The sequence below is a fragment of the Ictalurus furcatus genome, chromosome 5 (genome assembly GCF_023375685.1).
Source record: "Ictalurus furcatus strain D&B chromosome 5, Billie_1.0, whole genome shotgun sequence".
NCBI classification, from domain to species: Eukaryota; Metazoa; Chordata; class Actinopteri; order Siluriformes; family Ictaluridae; genus Ictalurus; species Ictalurus furcatus.
Window position 1 is genome coordinate 20,784,895 of NC_071259.1, and position 19,897 is coordinate 20,804,791.

General features: G+C 39.6%; 1 protein-coding gene across 1 annotated transcript in view; it reads left to right on the plus strand.

The window, feature by feature from the left end:
- The first annotated feature begins 2,583 nt into the window (after positions 1-2,583).
- LOC128607891 (copine-5-like) overlaps positions 2,584-19,897 on the plus strand; it is a 100,176-nt gene continuing 82,862 nt past the window's right edge. The window contains exon 1 of the mRNA XM_053625142.1: positions 2,584-3,119. Coding sequence (XP_053481117.1) covers positions 3,010-3,119 — 110 coding nt within the window. The 5' untranslated portion in view covers positions 2,584-3,009. The remainder of the gene's footprint in view (positions 3,120-19,897) is intronic.

The window sequence follows — 19,897 nt, forward strand, 5'->3', positions numbered from 1 at the left end:
AAATACAAATAAACCAAAATACAATAAGAAAGAATAATAATAAAGTAATCATAATAATTGCCCTACATGTCAAATTAAATAATTTCCAGAATAATTCTATAATTGTATAACCTTGGCTGGGTTACAATAGGATAAATGTCCTGTTAAGATAAACCTCAGCCCCACTTTGAAATCTCTTTCAGAATAGAAAAGGTCTAAGATCTTCTAGCTATTGTGCCCTGTATTTGGTTCCATCCAGCTTGTCCTCAATGCTGATCAGATACCCAGTCTCTGCTGATTAAAAGCAGGGACTGGGAAAACTTACTTGTCTCTATTTCCTAAAATATAAGCAAATTGGTAATATAAACTCCAATGAGTCTGGCCATAATAAAGCATTTACTGCAGATGAATGAATGAATGTGATCTGCATGCAGGCAACCCAATGCATCCAATAGGCTCCCATTTTAATGAGCATGGCCTTTCTTTGTCCCAAACATTTTATATCTTACTACCTGCTCCTCCTTGCATGACAACAAAAAATGCCCGCTCTTCTGACTTTTTTTTGTTGGGTCCTGGGGCCTCTACATTGCACTGATAATTTTACTCTCCTCTCCAGTCCAAGTCTGCCAAATTTGCAGTGAACAACAATTTTTCACTTGACAGCCGACTGCTTTTTGTTCATATTTTTCTAGAAATTGTTTCCCTTGTCATAGACTTGTTTGCACATATTTACTGATATGAGTGATGAAATAACTGATGACATCTGAAGCACAGTGATTTGGAAGAAAACTAAATAGATATCTATTAGATATTCTATTAGTCTGACTATGTTTATTCCAACTGACACCAAAAGCATAAGCAAATACTCAATAAAACATGCTGACAGGGTTTTGTATCGTAGGCTAATGCAATAATTATACTCCCCTAAAATGGAGCATCTGGCCACAGAGGACAAATTAACTAAATTGTTTATTACCTGTGAGAAAGTTAATACCAATGTGGCATTTAGCTCAGACAGTTCAGAAAGTTGTAATGGGAATTATGGTACTGGTGAGAGAGCCCAGTTGTGTTGACAATGAGTCAATCAGCTGCTGTTATATAACATGGGCACTCAGAGGGGATGGTCCTGTAGGAAAAAAAATGAAAGCAGCAGAGTCATTATATGAGATTAAAAAAGAAGTTTAAAAAATCTCTAAACAGTAGATAAGTATTATTGCTGATGAGTTTATTCAGGTGTGTCTGAAGTACAAGCTGAACAAGTTTGGCAAATTACCCAACAAGCTAACCAAACCAACTAGCAATTGGTTCACCAAAAATGAATTTATTGTGCATTAGACAGTGTTAGTGAACTAATTAATTAATTAATTAACCAATTGTATACATGTGAGGGGTTGGGGGCATAATGGCTTAGCACCTTTACCTCAAACCTCCGGGCACAGAGTATGCATGTTCTCCGGGTTCTTGCATGTTGTCCAGGTGCACTGGTTTCCTCCCTAAGTCTAAAGACATGTGCTGTAGGCTGATAGGCATTTCCAAATTGTCTGTAGTGTGTAAATGAGTATGTGAGTGTGTGCGATTGTACTCTGTAATGGATTGGCACCCCATCCAGGGTGTCCACCACCTCATGCCCAGAGCTCCCTGGGATAGGCTCCAAGCTCCCCTACAACCCTGTGTAGGATAAGTGGTATTATAAATGGATTGTTGGCTGTTATGCATGTGTAAGCTCCAAGGTCTAGCTATCAGTGATCTAAATGAGCAATACCCAATACTAAAACATTTTTGCCATTTCGGTGGTATTTCTTTAACAAGTGTAATGAGTTTTCCTATTTTACCTGGTTCTTTTCTGGCGGGAACACACACACACGCACACACAAACACACACACACACACACATACACACACGCACACGCGCGCACACAGACACGCGCACGCGCGCGCGCGCACACACACACACACACACATTATGTTAGGCAGTTCATCTTAGTCATCAGAAGCTGCAGCAAATTCCTCTCTTCTTCCAGGGTCCTCACCGTAGGCAAGTTACTCTGTACTGCAGTAGGGTGTTGTTCTTCTCAGCTGAGCTGCTGAACTCCTGATCTGTACACACTTAGCTCTTTCTGTTTTCACTGTCAGTGCTACATACTGAACATAGCTTGAGGGGAAAACAAGCTATTTACCTCATTCACAGGATCAGTGATCGTGTAAATCTATTCACAATAAAGGGAAAAATAAAGGGATTGAAAACAATCTAAACATAAGCCTCGAGCTAGAACTTCTTTTCTCTCGGGACCTAACAGGCAGTAACTTGCCAGCTGTTTGTGAGCAGCTTTCACACTGCTGTTTATCCAGAGAGCTGATAGGGAGCTATCCAAACCTGTGGTGCTGAAAATAGACTAAGCTGCAGACTGTCGGAGAACACAACGGGATATTCATCAGCAACCAAAACCGTATTTCCCTTTAGACCTACTTTAAGTTGATGTTTAGTTGTTATGTTGCAGTCATATGTTTAGATGTACCATGCAGTTTTAGGGATCTTTCTTCTTTTAACTAAACAAGGTGTCATATTTTTAGCAGGCTACTGAGCAAGGCGTAGCCCTGCTTTTGGAATAAATTGGCAGATTCCTTAAGATTTAATTTGCATTTTTGTGCACTATAAGGAAAAGTTCGGCTATACAATGTGTGGTGATTTCTAAGCATTTAGTGCGCAGTGTTAATACTCGTGAGACCAGTGGCTTTAGCAGTAACGATCCCGTAGCCGCGCATGGATAATGCGATGCTGAGCAAGTGGGAAAACGCGAAAGGGGGTGGAGTTCGTCTTCTCCACTTTACCAGTGTGCCAGTGTTGCTCACAGAGCTCTCACTGCATGCGCGCACTTTCGCAATCCTCTGCGCTCTGTAGCAGCCCCACTTTCCATCAGTCCGCCTGGAATTGTAGAGCGCATCGTGCATCATCTCTGCTCGCTGTGTTACTGCGCTAAAGCCTTCGTTTGGAAAGTGAAGCTGCGGGAGGCAGACAGCTTCCCCGCGCCCATGGAGGGAGACGGGATGGACAAGCTGGAGCGCATGGCCTCCGTGTGCGAGCTCGATCCAGTCACAGGCAACATCCCCGCCACCAAAGTGGAAATCAGTGTCTCATGCAGGTACGTCAAACCATAACCCTCCTGCTGCACTTACCTCAAGAGGATGATTCACAATTGATTTAAGGAAAACCTCCACAGCAAGATCCCAAGTGCTGAATTAACAGTTAATGTCTAATTATCTCTAGAGTTCGTACGAACACTGTAGGTGTTAATTCAGTACTATGGACTCCTAATGAGTATCTGTATGCGCAATTAGTTCCTCATGGTTTCATCATCTAGTGTTACACGGGCGATAAAACATCTACCTTGAGGTGAAGGGAAAGCAAAATTCCCTGTGCTGAATTAACATTTAGTGTCTAATTAACACTAGAGTCCAGTGTGCATTCAGCTGAACTATAAACACGGTAGGTGTAATTTCAGTGCTATGTATTTTGTTGTTTTCTGTCTTTGGTAAATGGAGCTGTAGTTAGTCAAGTATAAGGCATCAATGAACTATATGTCCTTTGATGTAGTCCTCTGGTTTTAACCTGATTAAAACCTAGCTTATTATTCTGTTATTCACTTTAGAGCATATAAATTAGCCTATTCTATAACCAGAGTGAAACTAAACTATACAAAATATCTGTTCATTCTTACTCAGTAACGGCAAAGGGATAATCTCTATGAAAAGAGTGTGTAAATAAAGCTCTTAAACTTTTCTGTGGTCTAGGAAGCAAATAATTCATATAATTAATATTTATTTTTAGCTATAACCCCTTCTCATTTGATCCTTAAATTCTGATCCTGTGTGGATAAATGGCTTTGATATTTATGAGTCTGATAACAACACATTTCCCATGAAGCTCATTGGGCTCATTGAATATAAATACACTCCAGGCCAGAGGGGAAATAGAATATTTTCTCATGTCCTATATTTGCACTGTTTATTAGATCTGCATACACTGGATGAAACCAGATAATTGCAGATCAAACTATTTTTCTCTACGGCACTTGTGTCTATGTGCAGCATTGAATTTGCCTAGATATTTTTTTTATCTCACCCCATGTTGCAGCCTTAATAGCCATAATAGGTTACAGGTTATAATACACCTTCAATTAAAAGTCTTGATAAATGTCAGACATGGGGGTAGATAAGAAATTCAATCTCATTCATGCTGCTTTGCCATCAAGACCTCAGTCAGACAAATTGCTCAGCGTAATGGGGTGGGCTGGTGGTGTGTGCTTTTCAGTCATCTTGGGGAGTCATCAGCTGGCAGATTTAGGCTTTGCCCAAACAAACACTTACAGTAAATTATGTATTCCAGTCCATGTTGGACGTAATGATAATTACTGAACCACACAACAAGAGTACAACAATAAGAATGCAAATTAATAGTAGGTGCTAATAAACTGACCATCAACTCAGCTTAATGTACACTGAGCAGTTGGGATGCTGCTGATAGAGTGCTACTTGATGTAATTTGATGTAAATTAAAAAATTATAAACCAAATATGCCAAGCCAAATAGAGAGATTGTTGTTTAGAAATATAGTTGAGCTTTACATCGAAAGTGAAAATTGATTGAATATCAAAAACAGCAACAACAAAATCATATCCTTTATATATCATATTAATTGTAGTTTTCATACTTAACTAAATAACAAAATGCCATTGCACAGTAACACCACCCTCTCTGGAAACCTGCATTTTTTGCCAGTTGGGTCCAGGATTCCATGCATTTGTTTCCTGTAACTGATTTAGTGCAGGGGAAGATCCTGGAGATGAGCCTACGTGGAATAAAATTGCTCACTATAACCCCTCCAGATATTCTCAAAAGGTCATTTTGTTATGTAGTGATACCAGGCATTTTCTGGCAGTAATTATACTCTGGGTTCAAGGAGGTTCAAATTCTCACAGAATGACAAGCTTAAGACAGTGACTATGTTTACATGCACATCAAATTCCGTTCAAGGTCTATATTCGGGTTGCAGCCATATTCCAAATACGAGGTTAATATGCGTACAGACATCAGAATATTCCTGTATAGGAATCAGAATTTGGGGAATCAGTGTATTGTCTTAATTTGAATCAGATAGCAGCGTTTACATGACTCCATACTAATTAGAATATTGCCAAATTCCAATTAATATCGAAATATTGATGTGCATGAAAATTTTGTCTCTGATTAGGTTTGGAGTTCTTAGCTTGCCAAACATATGCACATTCCAAGATATTTTAAAGTTATCTTTATCTATGAGCTTTGTAAACCTCTTTTTAGACAGTGATAAGTACATGAATCTGCTCAGAGATATGCTGAATCTGGTGGATAGGGCACTCATGTGGAACTAGCTGTCCTGTTTGGTGCTGTGAATGAATAAACAGTGAGTAAATAACACATGTGGTTCTTTTCTGAATGTAAAATGTGATATAATGATGAACCCTGGGTATGTGTGCTTTCTGTGGACTTGCTGGATTGTTACACCGTCCCATGCTTGTAGTAAAAAAAAGTTTTAATCTAGCACCATCTGGAAAATGCTCTTTGAAGAGCTGTTTTCAGGAAAATTAAAAAGTAGAACCCTTTTCTAAAAAAAAAAAAAAAACTAGACATATCAGCTTTCCAATGGACCCATAAAAATCCCAGTAGGAGTGCATGACTTGAACATCAACTAAAATGCTAATCTGAGAGATTTAGAAACATAAGATAACCCCCCAAACTGCTTTAAACCCAGTGCCATCATAGCAGCAATCATAGCAGCAAAATTGCCCCATTCCTTGGTGCTATAATTGGAATTCGACACATGAACACTTGAAACCTATCTGCTAAGTAGAGCCAACCCACCAACGACTAAGCTCCACTTCCATGTGCATGCAAGTCCATGTAGTATAGAGCTCAGTTAAAGGAATGCCATGACAAAAACACTGCAATTTTTAAATGCTATTTTTATCTTTAGTCTATTGCCAGCTATGTTATTGTTTCCCTTTGCTTTAGTTGAAGTGCTTCAGTTTCAAATGAAAATGTCATGTATTGGCCCAGATCATTCAACTACTCAGTAATATTTCCACCTCTGTCTGATTTTAGGACATACTCATACTCATACTTAGGAAATACTCAGCAGTGAAAAATGAAAACACATTCCTTAAGGTGTGTGGCTGGTGTTACTTCACTACAGTATTTCATCAAATTGTGCGCCATAGATTCCCTATTTTGCAGAGTCTGATAGCATTATGTGCAAAAGGGATATAACTGAATATGAATGCATTTTTCAGATTGAACAGATGTGTTCTAAGCTGATACAAATATAATAGTTATATGTGCACTATATGAGGTGCACTGTATGATTTTTTTTAATAGAAAGGACTGGGACTCTGTGAGATACTTAAAAATTGTGCTCAAATGTGAATTTTATACTTTCATGCTGGTATGTGGTCACATATGAAACTTGCAGGACAAAAATAGACCATGTTTATTAACACGGATATAGGGAAATTGAACCACAAATGTGATTGAAAGTATCACAGACAGGTACAAACATAAATACTAACTGTGCAAACAGAATTAACAAAACAGTCTGGAATACATCACTAATTGAGACTAAATAAGAGCTAAAATGATGTAGCTGATGTTGAGGAACTCAACATTATTTACCTCTGGGTTTATCCACATTGTCTTGTAGTGTTTACACAGGCATAGTGGTTCAGGCCACACCCATTTCAGGATTAAATCCAAATACAGATACATATACATAGATTTGGAGCAGTAAATCGTTATCCCGTAATGTCACTGCATTACAGCTCTGAAATCTGATTGCTAGCTACCTATTAGCAGTGAATCAGTATGAAAACGATGTTCAAAGGTCATGAGATGAAAATATAATGGGATGAAATGTCTGATGTTAAAAGCATAGGTGTGTAATCCAGATTGATGATGGGAGTCATGGACTACTACAATGGTGCAATTATTAAAAAAAAGTACATAAATTATAATAGTGTCTTCAGTGTCAAAGTTCTTATTAGGGGTAAAATAATACTGTGTAAAAGAGACTACAGGCACCACACTGACACTATTTACTTGTTATTATCACAGCGGAAGTTTGAACAACACAGCTAAGGGATTTCAGTACATCTTCTGGCAGATTCTTGTGTCTGCTGGTATTCCTCAGTTGCACTGCAGCCTCTTGGCTGCCTCTGCCTTGACCTTGCAGGTGTGAAGAATCAGGGAGCTTGCCTCCTCTTCCTGCTTTACTTTGTTTACTGTTACTGCAGTGCTGTGCTGTGCCTCTACCAAAATGTCTTCTCTGCCTTACATTATAAGTAGTTTTTTACTCCTCACTTCTATCTGTGTAATGAATATGAATTTGATGTGACAGCTGAGAAAGTACATACCCTGTTTGACAGATTGCTATGGCTCTGTTTGTTTGTGAGCTTGATACAGTGAAAGTGCTAATTATTCTCTGGTTTAATAACATACAGTGGCACTATGCAAAATGAATAAATAAAATGTCATTAGTTGTTTCCCATATATGACTGACAGCAATTGTCTTTCCTCAGGGGCTAATTTTTTAATCAAATTGTCACTGAACATTGGCATTGGTTTAAAGTATCCTTGGGGCTTGGGAAAATGTAAGTTGTTTGTGCCCCAGTACTTTCTAAAGATATGGTAGTGAAGGGAATTTGTTCTTTGATGCAACGCTGAATTTCACTCAGACTAGTTTACATTTCATGTTCAGCACTTGTCTTTGATCTTAACTCTTGTTTTCTTTCACATTCTTTTCATACATTGCTGTTAATAGTAACAGTCTTTTATCTGCTTTTTACCAAGATAAGAATAAACTAAATATCACTTCCAATTTTAGGAATATTCAATATACGTTTACATTGTAAGCCTTCAGATTTTTTGTTCATATCTGATCTTCAGTGGTCTGATCGATAATGTCACATGCATCTTCCACACACGTCCTGAACAATAAAAATATTTTTCAATACATCATTGCAGTGGTAAAATTAATAAACAAGAAGAACATATTATTTGATTTGGAGATTAATTAACAACCTGTAATGTTTAGAACAAGTAGAAAAAAAATAGATGAGTATTTTGTGTGTCTGCAAAAATCAGATCTGCAGCTTGTAATGTGAACATAGTCTTAGAGTACAGAGTCATAGGAGTAGTGTTTAAATCGGCAATGGAGGAAGTGATTATGCAAGCATCTAGGGATTCATGAGAAAGGGACAGTGGCAGACTGACAGACTTTCCTATTTCAAATTCAGTGGTGATGTTTTCAGTAGGGACAGCAGTTTGCTACATAGGTGCTAATATGCTGCTTCAATTATGATATTTTTACACTGTCCCAGCTTTTCTTTTAACCAATCATACATATTGATCACTAGTATAGAGGACATACAGTGGTGCTTGAAAGTTTTTGAACCCTTTAGAATTTTCTATATATCTGCGTAAATATGACCTAAAACATCATCAGAAGTCCTAAAAGTAGACAAAGGGAACTCAATTAAACAAACGAGACAAAAATATTATGCCTGGTCATTTATTTATAGAGGAATTATACATATCTGCGAATGGCAAACGTATGTGAACCATACTTTTGCCATATTCAATAATTAAGGAGTTCCAGTTGATTGGAAATGTTATGAATCAACCTGGAAGAGGACATATGTCTATATTGTCTCAACACATTTTGAACAGGATGGTTCGAGTGGGCAACAAATCAAGGATCACAGCTGGAGAATTGCAGAAGTTAGCTACAATCTAAAGTCAACTACACCACCACAAGTTGTTTGGAAGGGTTTCAAGAAAAAAAGTCTCTACTCTGATCCAAAAACAAACTCAAGTATCTTCAGTTTTCAGTTATGGTCAGATGAAACCAAAATAGAGCTTTTGGCAATAAACACCAGAGGTGGTTTTGGCGCACAGAGAGGTAGCAATTAAATATGGTGGTGGCTCTTTAATGTTTTGGGGCTATTTTTCAGCCAGAGATCCTGGATATTTTGTTAGGATACATGGCAGCATGGACTATCAAATATTAAATATCTATCAACTATCAAATATCAACAGATATTAAATGAAAACCTGACTGCCTCTGCCAGAAAGCTTAAAATGGGCCATGGTTGGATCTTCCAGCAGGACAATGATCAAAAACATGCATCAAAATCAACACAAAAATGGTTTACTGACCACAAAATCAAGGTCCTGCCATGGCTATCCCAGTCCCCTGACTTGAACCCCATAGATAACCTGTGGGGTGAACTGAAGAGGCGAGTCCACCAGCGTGGACCTCGAAATTCGAAGGAGAGATTCATGTATTCTCCCACCTCGTCAGGCATTATATTAGAAGACTCAGAGCTGTTATCTTGGAAAAGGGAGGTAGCACAAAGTATTGACTAAAAGGGTGCCAATAATTGTTGCACACCTATATTTGATTTTTTTTTATAAACCTGTGTTTTGTTTGCAATTGTTTGATATCCATGAGAGCAGAGTCCATCCATCCATCTTCTATACCGCTTATCCTTTTCAGGGTCACGGGGAACCTGGAGCCTATCCCAGGGAGCATCTGGCACAAGGCGGGGTACACCCTGGACAGGGTGCCAATCCATCGCAGGGCACAATCACATACATACTCACACACCCATTCATACACTATGGACACTTTGGACATGCCAGTCATGCCAATCATGCATGTCTTTGGACTGGGGGGGGGGAACTGGAGTACCCGGAGGAAACCCCAGCAGCACAGGGAGAACATGCGAAATCCACACACACAGGGCCACGGTGGGAATCGAACCCCCGAATGTGCTAACCACTAAGCCACCGTGCGTCCCCTGAGAGCAGAGTATTTTTGTGAATTTTTTTAACAGAAGATCAAAAGGTTACATAATAAAGACAATTTTTCATAGTCTTCTTTGCTCATATTTACCAAGGGTGCCAATATTAGTGGAGGGCACTGTATGTTTGGAAAAAGGAAAACACTGCATTCCAGCATTAGAACCTTATCCCATCTGTGAAACATGGTGGTGGTATCATGGTTTGGGCCTGTTTTGCTGCATCTGGGCAGGACGGCTTGCCATCATTGATGGAACAATGAATGCTGAATCATACCAGCGAATTCTAAAGGAAATATCAGGACATCTGTTCATGAACTGAATCTCAAGAGAAAGTGGGTCACACAGCAAGACAACGACCCTAAGCACACAAGTCGTTCTACCAAAGAATGGTTAAAGAAGAATAAAGTTAATGTTTTGGAATGGACCAGTCAAAGTTCTGACCTTAATCCAATAGAAATGTTGTGGAAGGACCTGAAGCATGCAGGTCATGTGAGGAAACCCACCAACATCCCAGAGCTGAAGCTGTTCTGTACTGAGGAATGGGCTACAATTCCTCCAAGATGGGCTGATCAGCAGTTACTGGAAACATTTAGATGTACTTATTACTGCACAAGGGGGTCACACCAGATACTGAAAGAAAAGGTTCAAATTCTTTTGCCACTTACACATTATTAAGAAATATTGGATCATTTTCCTCAATAAGTAAATAACCAAGTATAATATTTTTGCCTCATTTGGTTTCATTGGGTTCTCTTTGTCTACTTTTAGGAAAATTTTTTGTGTGAAAATCTGATGATGTTTTAGGTTATATTTATGCAGATATATATAGACATTCTAAAGGGTTCACAAACTTTCAAACACCACTGTATATTTGCTGTAGTCAATGTTAAAAGGTTTCATCTAGCACCCTATAGTATAATGCACCCTAAAGTGTTTGTTTCACTAGGGTTTTATGTAGAACTCTACAGAGGGTACACACTTTTCCGTGTGTGTGTGTCGCTTACCTGGGAAACACTATGGGAAAAACGTAACTTGGCAGAGGCAGTGTTTGCTCTGGGAAATGTTCTGCTGGGAAACCCTGGGTACTGGCATTAATGTGGATGTTACTTTGACACATAACACCAGAGAGCTCAGAGGAAAATGGCCAGATTGGTTCCAGTCTGGGTTTGAGCTAACAGGAAGTGAACTCTAGAGACTGTTGTTTGTGTGAAAATCTCAGGAGATCAACAGTTTATGAAATACTCAAACCAACCCTTATGGCACCAACAACCATGCCACAGTTAAAGTCACTAAGATCACACTTTTCCCCCAATTATGATGTTTGATGTGAACATTCACTGAAGCTCTTGATCTGTGTCTGCATGACATTATGCATTCTGCTGCTGCCAAATTATTGGCTGATTGGATAAATGCATAAATGTACATGTGTACAGGTGTTCCAATCAAACTGGATGTTGAGTGTATACTGTATATGTTATAGTCATTGTTAAAAGGCTGCATCTAGCACTCTATAATATAACCTAAATTGTTCTCTGGTTTGTTTCTCCGGGGTTTTATGTAGAACTCTACAGAGGGCACAACCTTTTCCATTTCAGAAAAGGTCTCAAGCAGTATCCCTTTAAAATGCTAGAACAATATTAAAGAAACCTTTAGTCTTGAGAAGCACCCAATATGTATATAAGATGAATGCATGTCAGTAAACGTAACGTTATTTAACATTATGGGAGTTCTCTCCTCACACTGTGCAGGGCATGAAACAGGTCCCAGAGTGACAAAGCTGCTTTATTTAAAGGAAATTACATCTAGATATTGACTTCTGGCACTTAGTAAGCTGTGGATCTGTCTGATTCCCTTATGAGTGTCACTCATCTAGGTTATGGTGAGTAAACAGCCAGATGGTAGGAAGAAGCATCTGTTGGAAGAAATGATGGGCGGGGTGAGGCTGGGGTAGTCGTTAATAGAGCTGACAGATTGTATGTGTGTGTTCATTTGTGAACACACTGAATGCAAATGTGAGTTTGTGCATCCATGGGTTTAGATCCAACAGTGTGTTGCTTCAGATATATTTAATTAATGATGGTTCTTTGTACCAACCCTATGTGAAGTCTTCTAAATGGTGCACATCCTGACAGGCCCAACAGTAGATTTGGGAGAATTCAAATGAATATTTGATCTACGGTCCTGATTTTGGTTGAAACTCCACTGTTTTCTCATTTTGACTCATGTCAAAATAGTCTGCTTATTTAGAGATAAATATTGAAAATTGAAAACATCAGGGATGGTGGTGAAACTACTCACTCATCTGTGTCTTCAGATAAATTATGGTTCTTCTAAGCTTATACATTACACTAGAGTCATTAGCTCTTTCTCACTCCCATGATAATCTTTTAACTGTTTATTTATTTATTTTACCTCTAAGCCATTAAGACCACAAGTCTTACTCTTAACCCCAGTACTGCACACTCATCAGATAAATCATGACAGTAGCCTAATTGTTTATATTAAGAATATTTATTAATATCGCTCTAAGAATAATTCATCACCATATTTGATACCATTTATATTCACGAGCATGCAGTTTTATAAAACATGGTAATTGATAATGAACAATGGACATTTTTATCTTCTGATTAAATATGAACTAAGCTACTGTTTACTGGTGATTACATTTTAATTGCGCTGTGTATACAGTACCTCTGTTGTTGTTGATTAGTTGATGAAATGCTGATGGTGTTGTTTCACTGTAGTACTGAAAACCAAGGCAATACACTGCTTGTTCATATTAGTTAATGAAACCTTATAATGGGAATTCCCCTTCTGCCAGAGTGGAAAAGAAACTGCCATCCCATTAAAATATCTTAATAACATTCTGACAAAATGATAGCACTCGCCTCAAAATTGTGCTGGGCTGTTCATCCTCTGTGTTCCCCCTGGGGAAACACTCTATTTGGCTTTCTCAGCCTAAGCCTTGCTCTACAATTCATACAATATTGATCAAATCAGTTTGGTGACAAATCCAGTTCTGCTGAATCTCTCTGTGGCAACATCTGTAGTATTTGTGCATATTAAAGATGCACAGAATTTAAGCATTTTTAAATCTAACCTAAAACTAATTTTTTTTTAGCTTATTCTTGTATTTGTGTATTTATTCTTTGTAATTTTTTTATTGTGTAAAGTGCCTTGAGCAGCTGCTTTAAGGTGCTATATTAAATAAAGTTTATTATTATTATTATAGCATTTAATTCCAGACAAGAAATAGAATCTCTCTCACTCTGACACCTTAACCTTTGACTTTCTGCTGTACTTGATTCTAGAAGTTCCCTGTCAGCTGGTTAGGCTTTGAGCAGCTATCCCTAACTGGTCAACTCTCAAATAATGCCTTATGTGTCTTTAAATCAATGAGAGATCAACAGCATGCTGAGAAGGTTGGAGTCTGTTTTGATCTCTCTGGCTGAAATAGCTTCTCCGGTGTGAGGGTACCAATTACAGTGCCACTGGGTTGTTGGAGAGTGTGGATGAGAGGGGAATTGAATAGCAGGTCCAGTGGTGTGAAACTGCAGGCTGTTAAGCGAAAAAGAACTGCTTTGCAAAAAAAAAAAAAATGTAAAAATCACCTTTAACATCCAAAATATGTTATAATATGCTTGGCATCAATAATTTATATGGTCAAAATAAGATACAAACATCAGAGAAGAAATTTGTGCCAATTGTATTGTTGATTATAAGTTTAAGTTTCTTACCTTGAGTTGTACTTTTTAGTTTTTTTATTTTTTGATTGATTTTTGTTCTATCGCTATGCTTATTATTTAATTCTAAAGGAAAATCCACTCTGCATGACATGCATGTTAATCTTTAATTAACATGCAATCTTCAGTGGTGTCCAAGATTTATTTTGTAATGAAATGAAAAGGAAGGTGACTATATTATCTGTTAGACATGTAATGTTGATTGCTCATTTAAAAAAAAAAAAAAAAAACAACCTAATTGTTAATTCCTGTATCTGTTAATTTACGCATTGCTCCTGAAGGCACTCATCTTTTATGAATTAATAATGTCTGATTGGTATCTCAGAAATCTCTTGGTTTAGGCTTAACGAGCGAGCATTATGAATAAAGGCAAATTCAAACTGATTCATGATTCATCCGTGACTATTATCACAATTATTAATGAATTACTATTGAAAAATGTTACAAAATGTACACTTATTGTGTTTATGTAATGACAGGTATGTTTATCCAAGTTATGTAATGGTCTGCGACACTTCAGTCAGTCAAAATATTCACTTAGTATTCTTTGCAATTCAAATCTGAAATACTACAGTGCTTTCTGTTTCTCATTAAAATGTCAGTTGGTTCCATCTGAAGATGAACTTGCTGCACTGTCTGCGTGTAACTGTGAGTGAAATATGGAAGAATTAAGAAAGTATTTGAAAGTATTTAAAATGCTTTAAGGGAGAAGTGACAGGGCTTTGTTTCCATCAGTGTCTGTCACGAAGAGATTAAGACTGACAGGTTGATAAAGTAGTGAATAGCTGATGTTCTCCTTTGTCAGCACTGTTACATGAGGGAAAAATGGGAAATTCGTTTCTCTAACATCAATAAAGCAATGCAAATTAGATGCATTAAAACAAGATTTAACAGAATGCGATTATTGACTTTGCAGTACCTCCTGCAAATTTCCCTGGTGTCCATAATTATTATAATGCTTACTTGCAATATAATACACAGCAGTGTTCAAATTAGACTCTGGCTTTTTGGGGGTGGCAAGATGGCAATAAAATATCTCTTCTCTGTATTTCAAGGGCATAAAAATACATTAAAAAAAAAAGAGTCCAATGAATATTGTCACACAGTTTCAAAGAGTGGCTTTCTGTGCACAACAAATGGAAAAATGTATTTAGAAATATCTGTGTGTTTTTAACTTAACAGTATTTTAGAAAAGTTACAGAAGGTAAAGACTAGTGGATGTAATGATTTGGAAAATATTATTGCATTATTTAGCCAATGGTTTGTGGGCACATGAAAATCACACCCATAGATTTAGTTCCTCTTTGCGATTATAGCATTAGTGAGGTCAGGCACTGCTGTCAGGTGAGCATTCCAGTTCATCCCAAAGGTGTTCAGTGGGGTTGAGGTCAGGGCTCTGTGCAGGCCACACAAATTCTTCCACTATAACCTTGGTAAACCACATCTTCATGGACTTCACGTTGTGCACAGGGGCAGTGTCATGCTGGAACATGTTTAGGCCTCTTAATTCCACTGACGTTAAATTGTGATGCTACAGCATACAAAGAAATTCTATTTAATTGTCTGCTTATAACTTTCTGGCAACAGTTTGGAGAAGACCCATATATGGGTGTAATCTTCAAGTGTCCACATGCTTTTGGTGATATAGTGATGTACACACAGTACCTATGAGCTTACAGTAAGTATGGGTACAATTGTTCAAAAATGCTCTGCTTATGGGTCCATAAGTGCTGAAGGTTTGGTGCTTACATTTGACCTGCTGCAGTAGATAACAAAGTTGAATTCGGATTTCTTAACTAGCTTTGACATTTTTTCATAAACAAACCCTGTGAGACCGGCTTCTGGTAGTACATTTCCACACTTGTATTTTCTCATTGAACAGATTATAACGATTTGAAGAATAGACTCTCCAAGAAAAAGTGACTGCTCTATCTTAGAGAAACAGAGAGATTTGTGAGAGATAACCCACTGGAGTTCATTTCAGTTTTATTTCTATGTGAATTAATAATGACTAATATATTGTCATTAATTCATTAATCATTTGAAATAATATTATTTTTCTGACCCCTGTGGTTTAGTTTTTATTTGTTTCCGCTGTAGAGCTTCAGTAGCCAGATGCAGCTGAATGTAAGTTTGATTATAAATCAAGATGTAATGTTATTACTAAACCATACTTTGCGAGTAGGTAGTTTAGTGAGATGTAGTGTTGAAATTTTATTACACCACAGACATTTGATCTATGTTGCAACTACTAGTGCATGAAGTGATTAAAGATCAAACTTTTTCACACCAGCCAATCAAAATCACAATCCTACATGAACAGCAAATACTACATCCATGATCAAGACACAGGGATAGTGTCCATTCTTCTGTGTTTGCTTTCTTCAAGCAAGGGAAAAAAAGCCTTTATTTTGTCACATACACATTACAGTACAGTGAAACACTTTTCTTTGCATATCCCAGGAAGTTTCCTGTGACCACTTACATTTACGTATATGTCCTGCTACAAACAATATATTTTAGTGAGGTGGTCATGTCCAGTAATCATAGACCACAAAAATACTTTCTACATAAAGAAAAGAATGTTATTGTAGTCAGTTAAAATGCATGTTTTACTGCACATGGTGCACCTTGTACAGAGTAGTTTGATTTATAGTAGATGTTGTATCTAGAAAGTAAGTGTAAGTCTTAAGATAACTTAAAGTTAATGTTAAAATGATGCTACTTGGTGAATGTTTCCATAAACTCGAATGCAGTGGCCATGATAGGCTGAGATAGATCTTATCTTCTACTGTTACAATTAGCTGCAGGTCCTCTTGAGTCTGTAATTTGAACACTGGAATAACAGAAATAGCAGAATAGCCCTAGTATAACTAACTCACTAGTCCACTATACACAGTAATTTGGCTTGTCAGACAGCAATGTTTTGGGGGGCAGAAATGTATGTGGAGTTGTCATTTCCAAAGCTGCTAATTAAAAATAATAGCAGTATTTAGTTAAGTAAAAAGAACAACAACATCAAAGAAAAAGATGTAAAGCTGAAAGTGAAAAGCCATTTTGGCTGTGGGTGGACAGATCTGTGTTCTTTTCTACAGTAAATGACCATTTATAGACTTAAAGAGGCACATTTGCAAAATGGGGTGTTTTAATGTGGCATGTCTAACATGGTCTCACGATTGCAAATTTGTAAGAATTTGCACGAGCCAACTAGTGTTAAGAATTCTGTTTGCTTAAGGGGGGGGGGGGGGGTGTTAACTGAACAGTTTGTAGTAAAACTTTTGTAATAAATATAGTGGTCTGAAATCAAAATTGTATAAGGAAAATATAATCAATGTGTCATGTCACAGCAAACCAGCAACTACAGTTCCCAGAATATAACACAAACTGCAAACATGGCCGACGAGGACTACACTTCCCACACGCGTACCATCTCCTGAGTTCTAATCAGAGACACCTGCAGCCAATCACAGACACACACACAGCATATATGTGACTTTTGGAGTATTACGAATTTGCAAAGTAAACGCTTGGTTGCCTAGTCTCTGTTGATATCCAAGCCTTGATTAAGTGATCACTAACGGAGCAGCTTACTCATATTTCTCAGCCCGTGCCGCACGCCATGCGTTCCCATGCTCAGTTTGCTCCGCTGCCGAGGCCGGAAAGGTATGCTGGGGAGCTGGCACGATGTAAAGGGTTCCTGCTACAGTGCTCCCAGTTCTTCGCTAGCTACCCGGACATGCTGGAGACTCATAAGATCACCCATTTCTTGGAGCTCTTAACCGGGAAAAACTCTATTATGGGCTACAGCGATGTGGGAGCAGGACGGCAATTCCATCTCTTCTCTGGAGCAATTTACGACATGTTTCCAGCATGCCTTTGATCACTCTCCCGACGTATGGGAGATGGGATGGGAACTCTCAACCATGATGCAGGGTACACGTTGTGCTGTGGATTATGCTCTCGAATTCTGTCTACCCACTCTCACAGACCGAACAGCAGGTCATGGAGGAGTACATTCAGGAGGTGCTCCAACAGGGATACATCAGACCCTCCACATCCCCCGCCTCAATTGGTATCTCTTTTGTGGAGAATAGGGGTGGCGGCCTCAGACCATGCATCAATTACAGGGGCCTAAACCAATGCTCAGTCAAGTACCGTTATCCTTTGCCACTTGTACCTGCAGCCCTCGAACATCTAAGGTCAGCAACCATTTTCACTAAGCTGGACCTTCGTAGTGCTTACAACCTCGTTTGCATCCAGGAAGGGGACGAGTGGAAAATGGCCTTCAGTACCACCTCTGGCCACTATGAATACCTGGTCATGCCTTATGGACTCTCTAGAGCCCTCTCAGTGTTCCAATGCCTTATCAATGACGTCCTAAGAGACCTGCTGGGGAGGAGTGTCATCACGTACATCGACGATATTCTAATCTACTCTGCTTCCCTTGAAGAGCATGTCGTCCACGCATGGCAGGTCTTACACTGACTCCTGCAGCAGCAGCTTTATGTCAAAGCAGAGAAGTGTGAGTTCCATCAACGCACGATCTCATTCTTGGGCTATATTATCAGCCCGGAGGGAGCCAACATGGACCAAAGCAAGGTACAGGCAGTGGTGGAGTGGCCCACTCCATGAACTGTCAAGGAACTGCAATGATTTCTAGGCTTTGCCAATTTTTACCGAGGTCTCATCAGAGGATTTAGCTCCATAGCACACCCCTTAACCTCCCTACTACGTGGCAAGCTGAAGCACCTAGCCTGGACCCCAGCCACCCAAGAAGCATTGAATAAACTCAAGGACGCACTCACCACTGCTTCACCATCCTCAAGCACCCCGATCCCTCCAAGCCCTTTGTAGTGGCGATAGATGCCTCGGAAACAGGAGTGGGAGCCATCCTCTCGCAGAGGTTCGGAGACAAACCAAAGTTTCACCCCTTGGCTTTCTTTTCCCGGAAATTGTCTCCTGCAGAACGCAACTACGATGTGGGGAACCAAGAACTCTTGGCGGACAAACTAGCCCTGGAGGAATGGAGACATTGGCTGGAGGGAGCCAGGCACCCGTTTATCATTTTCACGGATCATAAGAACCTGGAGTATCTACGTACTGCCAAGCATCTAACGCCTCGTCAAGCCCATTGGTCCCTTTTCTTCCCCCGATTCCAGTTCACCTTGTCCTATAAACCAGGGTCCAAGAATACCAAGGCCGATGCCCTGTCTCGGCTTCACAGCACAGACAGTTGAGTCAACCATGAGGATTACATTCTGCCACCTTCCTGTGTAGTCAGCGCCATCGAGTGGGCATTGGATCAGGCCCTGACATGCATCCTGAGGTTGCAAATCCCTGCAGCATGTCCACCCATTAAGCAGAGTGTTCCAGAGCAGCACCGGTGGGAGCTTATTTCCTGGGCCCATACAGCGGTGGCCATGGGCCACCCAGGAATACACCGTACCTACCGCCTGTTAACAGAAATACTCGTGGCTCAACATGTCAAGGGAGGTGCAGCGGGTAGTGTCCTCGTGCTCGACGTGCGCTCAGGCTAAGGTACCTCGAACCCTGCCCACCGGCAAGATTCAGATCCTACCCATACCGGAACGCACATGGTCCCACCTGTCCATAGATTTCATCACTGACCTACCAAAGTCGCAGGGGAACACTACCATCCTAGTGATCGTCGATCGATTTTCGAAGTCCCTACGTTTCATCGTATCACCGTCAACCTCACCTCGGGTTACCGCCCACAAGCTAATGGTCAAGTGGAACGAGCCAATCAAGAAATAGGAAGGTTTCTCTGGACTTTTAGTGCCTTGAACCCAGAGGATTGGTGTCGATTTCTCCCATGGGTGGAATATGCTCAGAACTCCCTACAGCATTCCAGTGCATCTTAGGCTACCAGCCGCCGTTATTTCCATGGAACGGCAACCCCACCGACTCGCTGTCGGTCGACCGATGGTTCCGTAGGCGTGAGCAGGTTTGGGAAAGCACACACCAACACCTAGTGCAAGCCACATGCACCTACAAATGAAAGGCTGATCGTCACCGGAGAGAACACCCTAAGTACCAAACAGGTGACCCAGGTCTGTGTAGAGACTTTTATGCTGCTCATCCAGATAAACCAGGACCCCGGAGTAGGGGAAGACCTAGAAAGAACTCGGCTCCCGGAGTGAGCCCTTTGGGGGGGGACTCTGTCATGTCACAGCAAACCAGCAACTACAGTTCCCAGAATACAACACAAACTACAAATATGGCCAACAAGGACTATACTTCCCACACACGCACACGTGC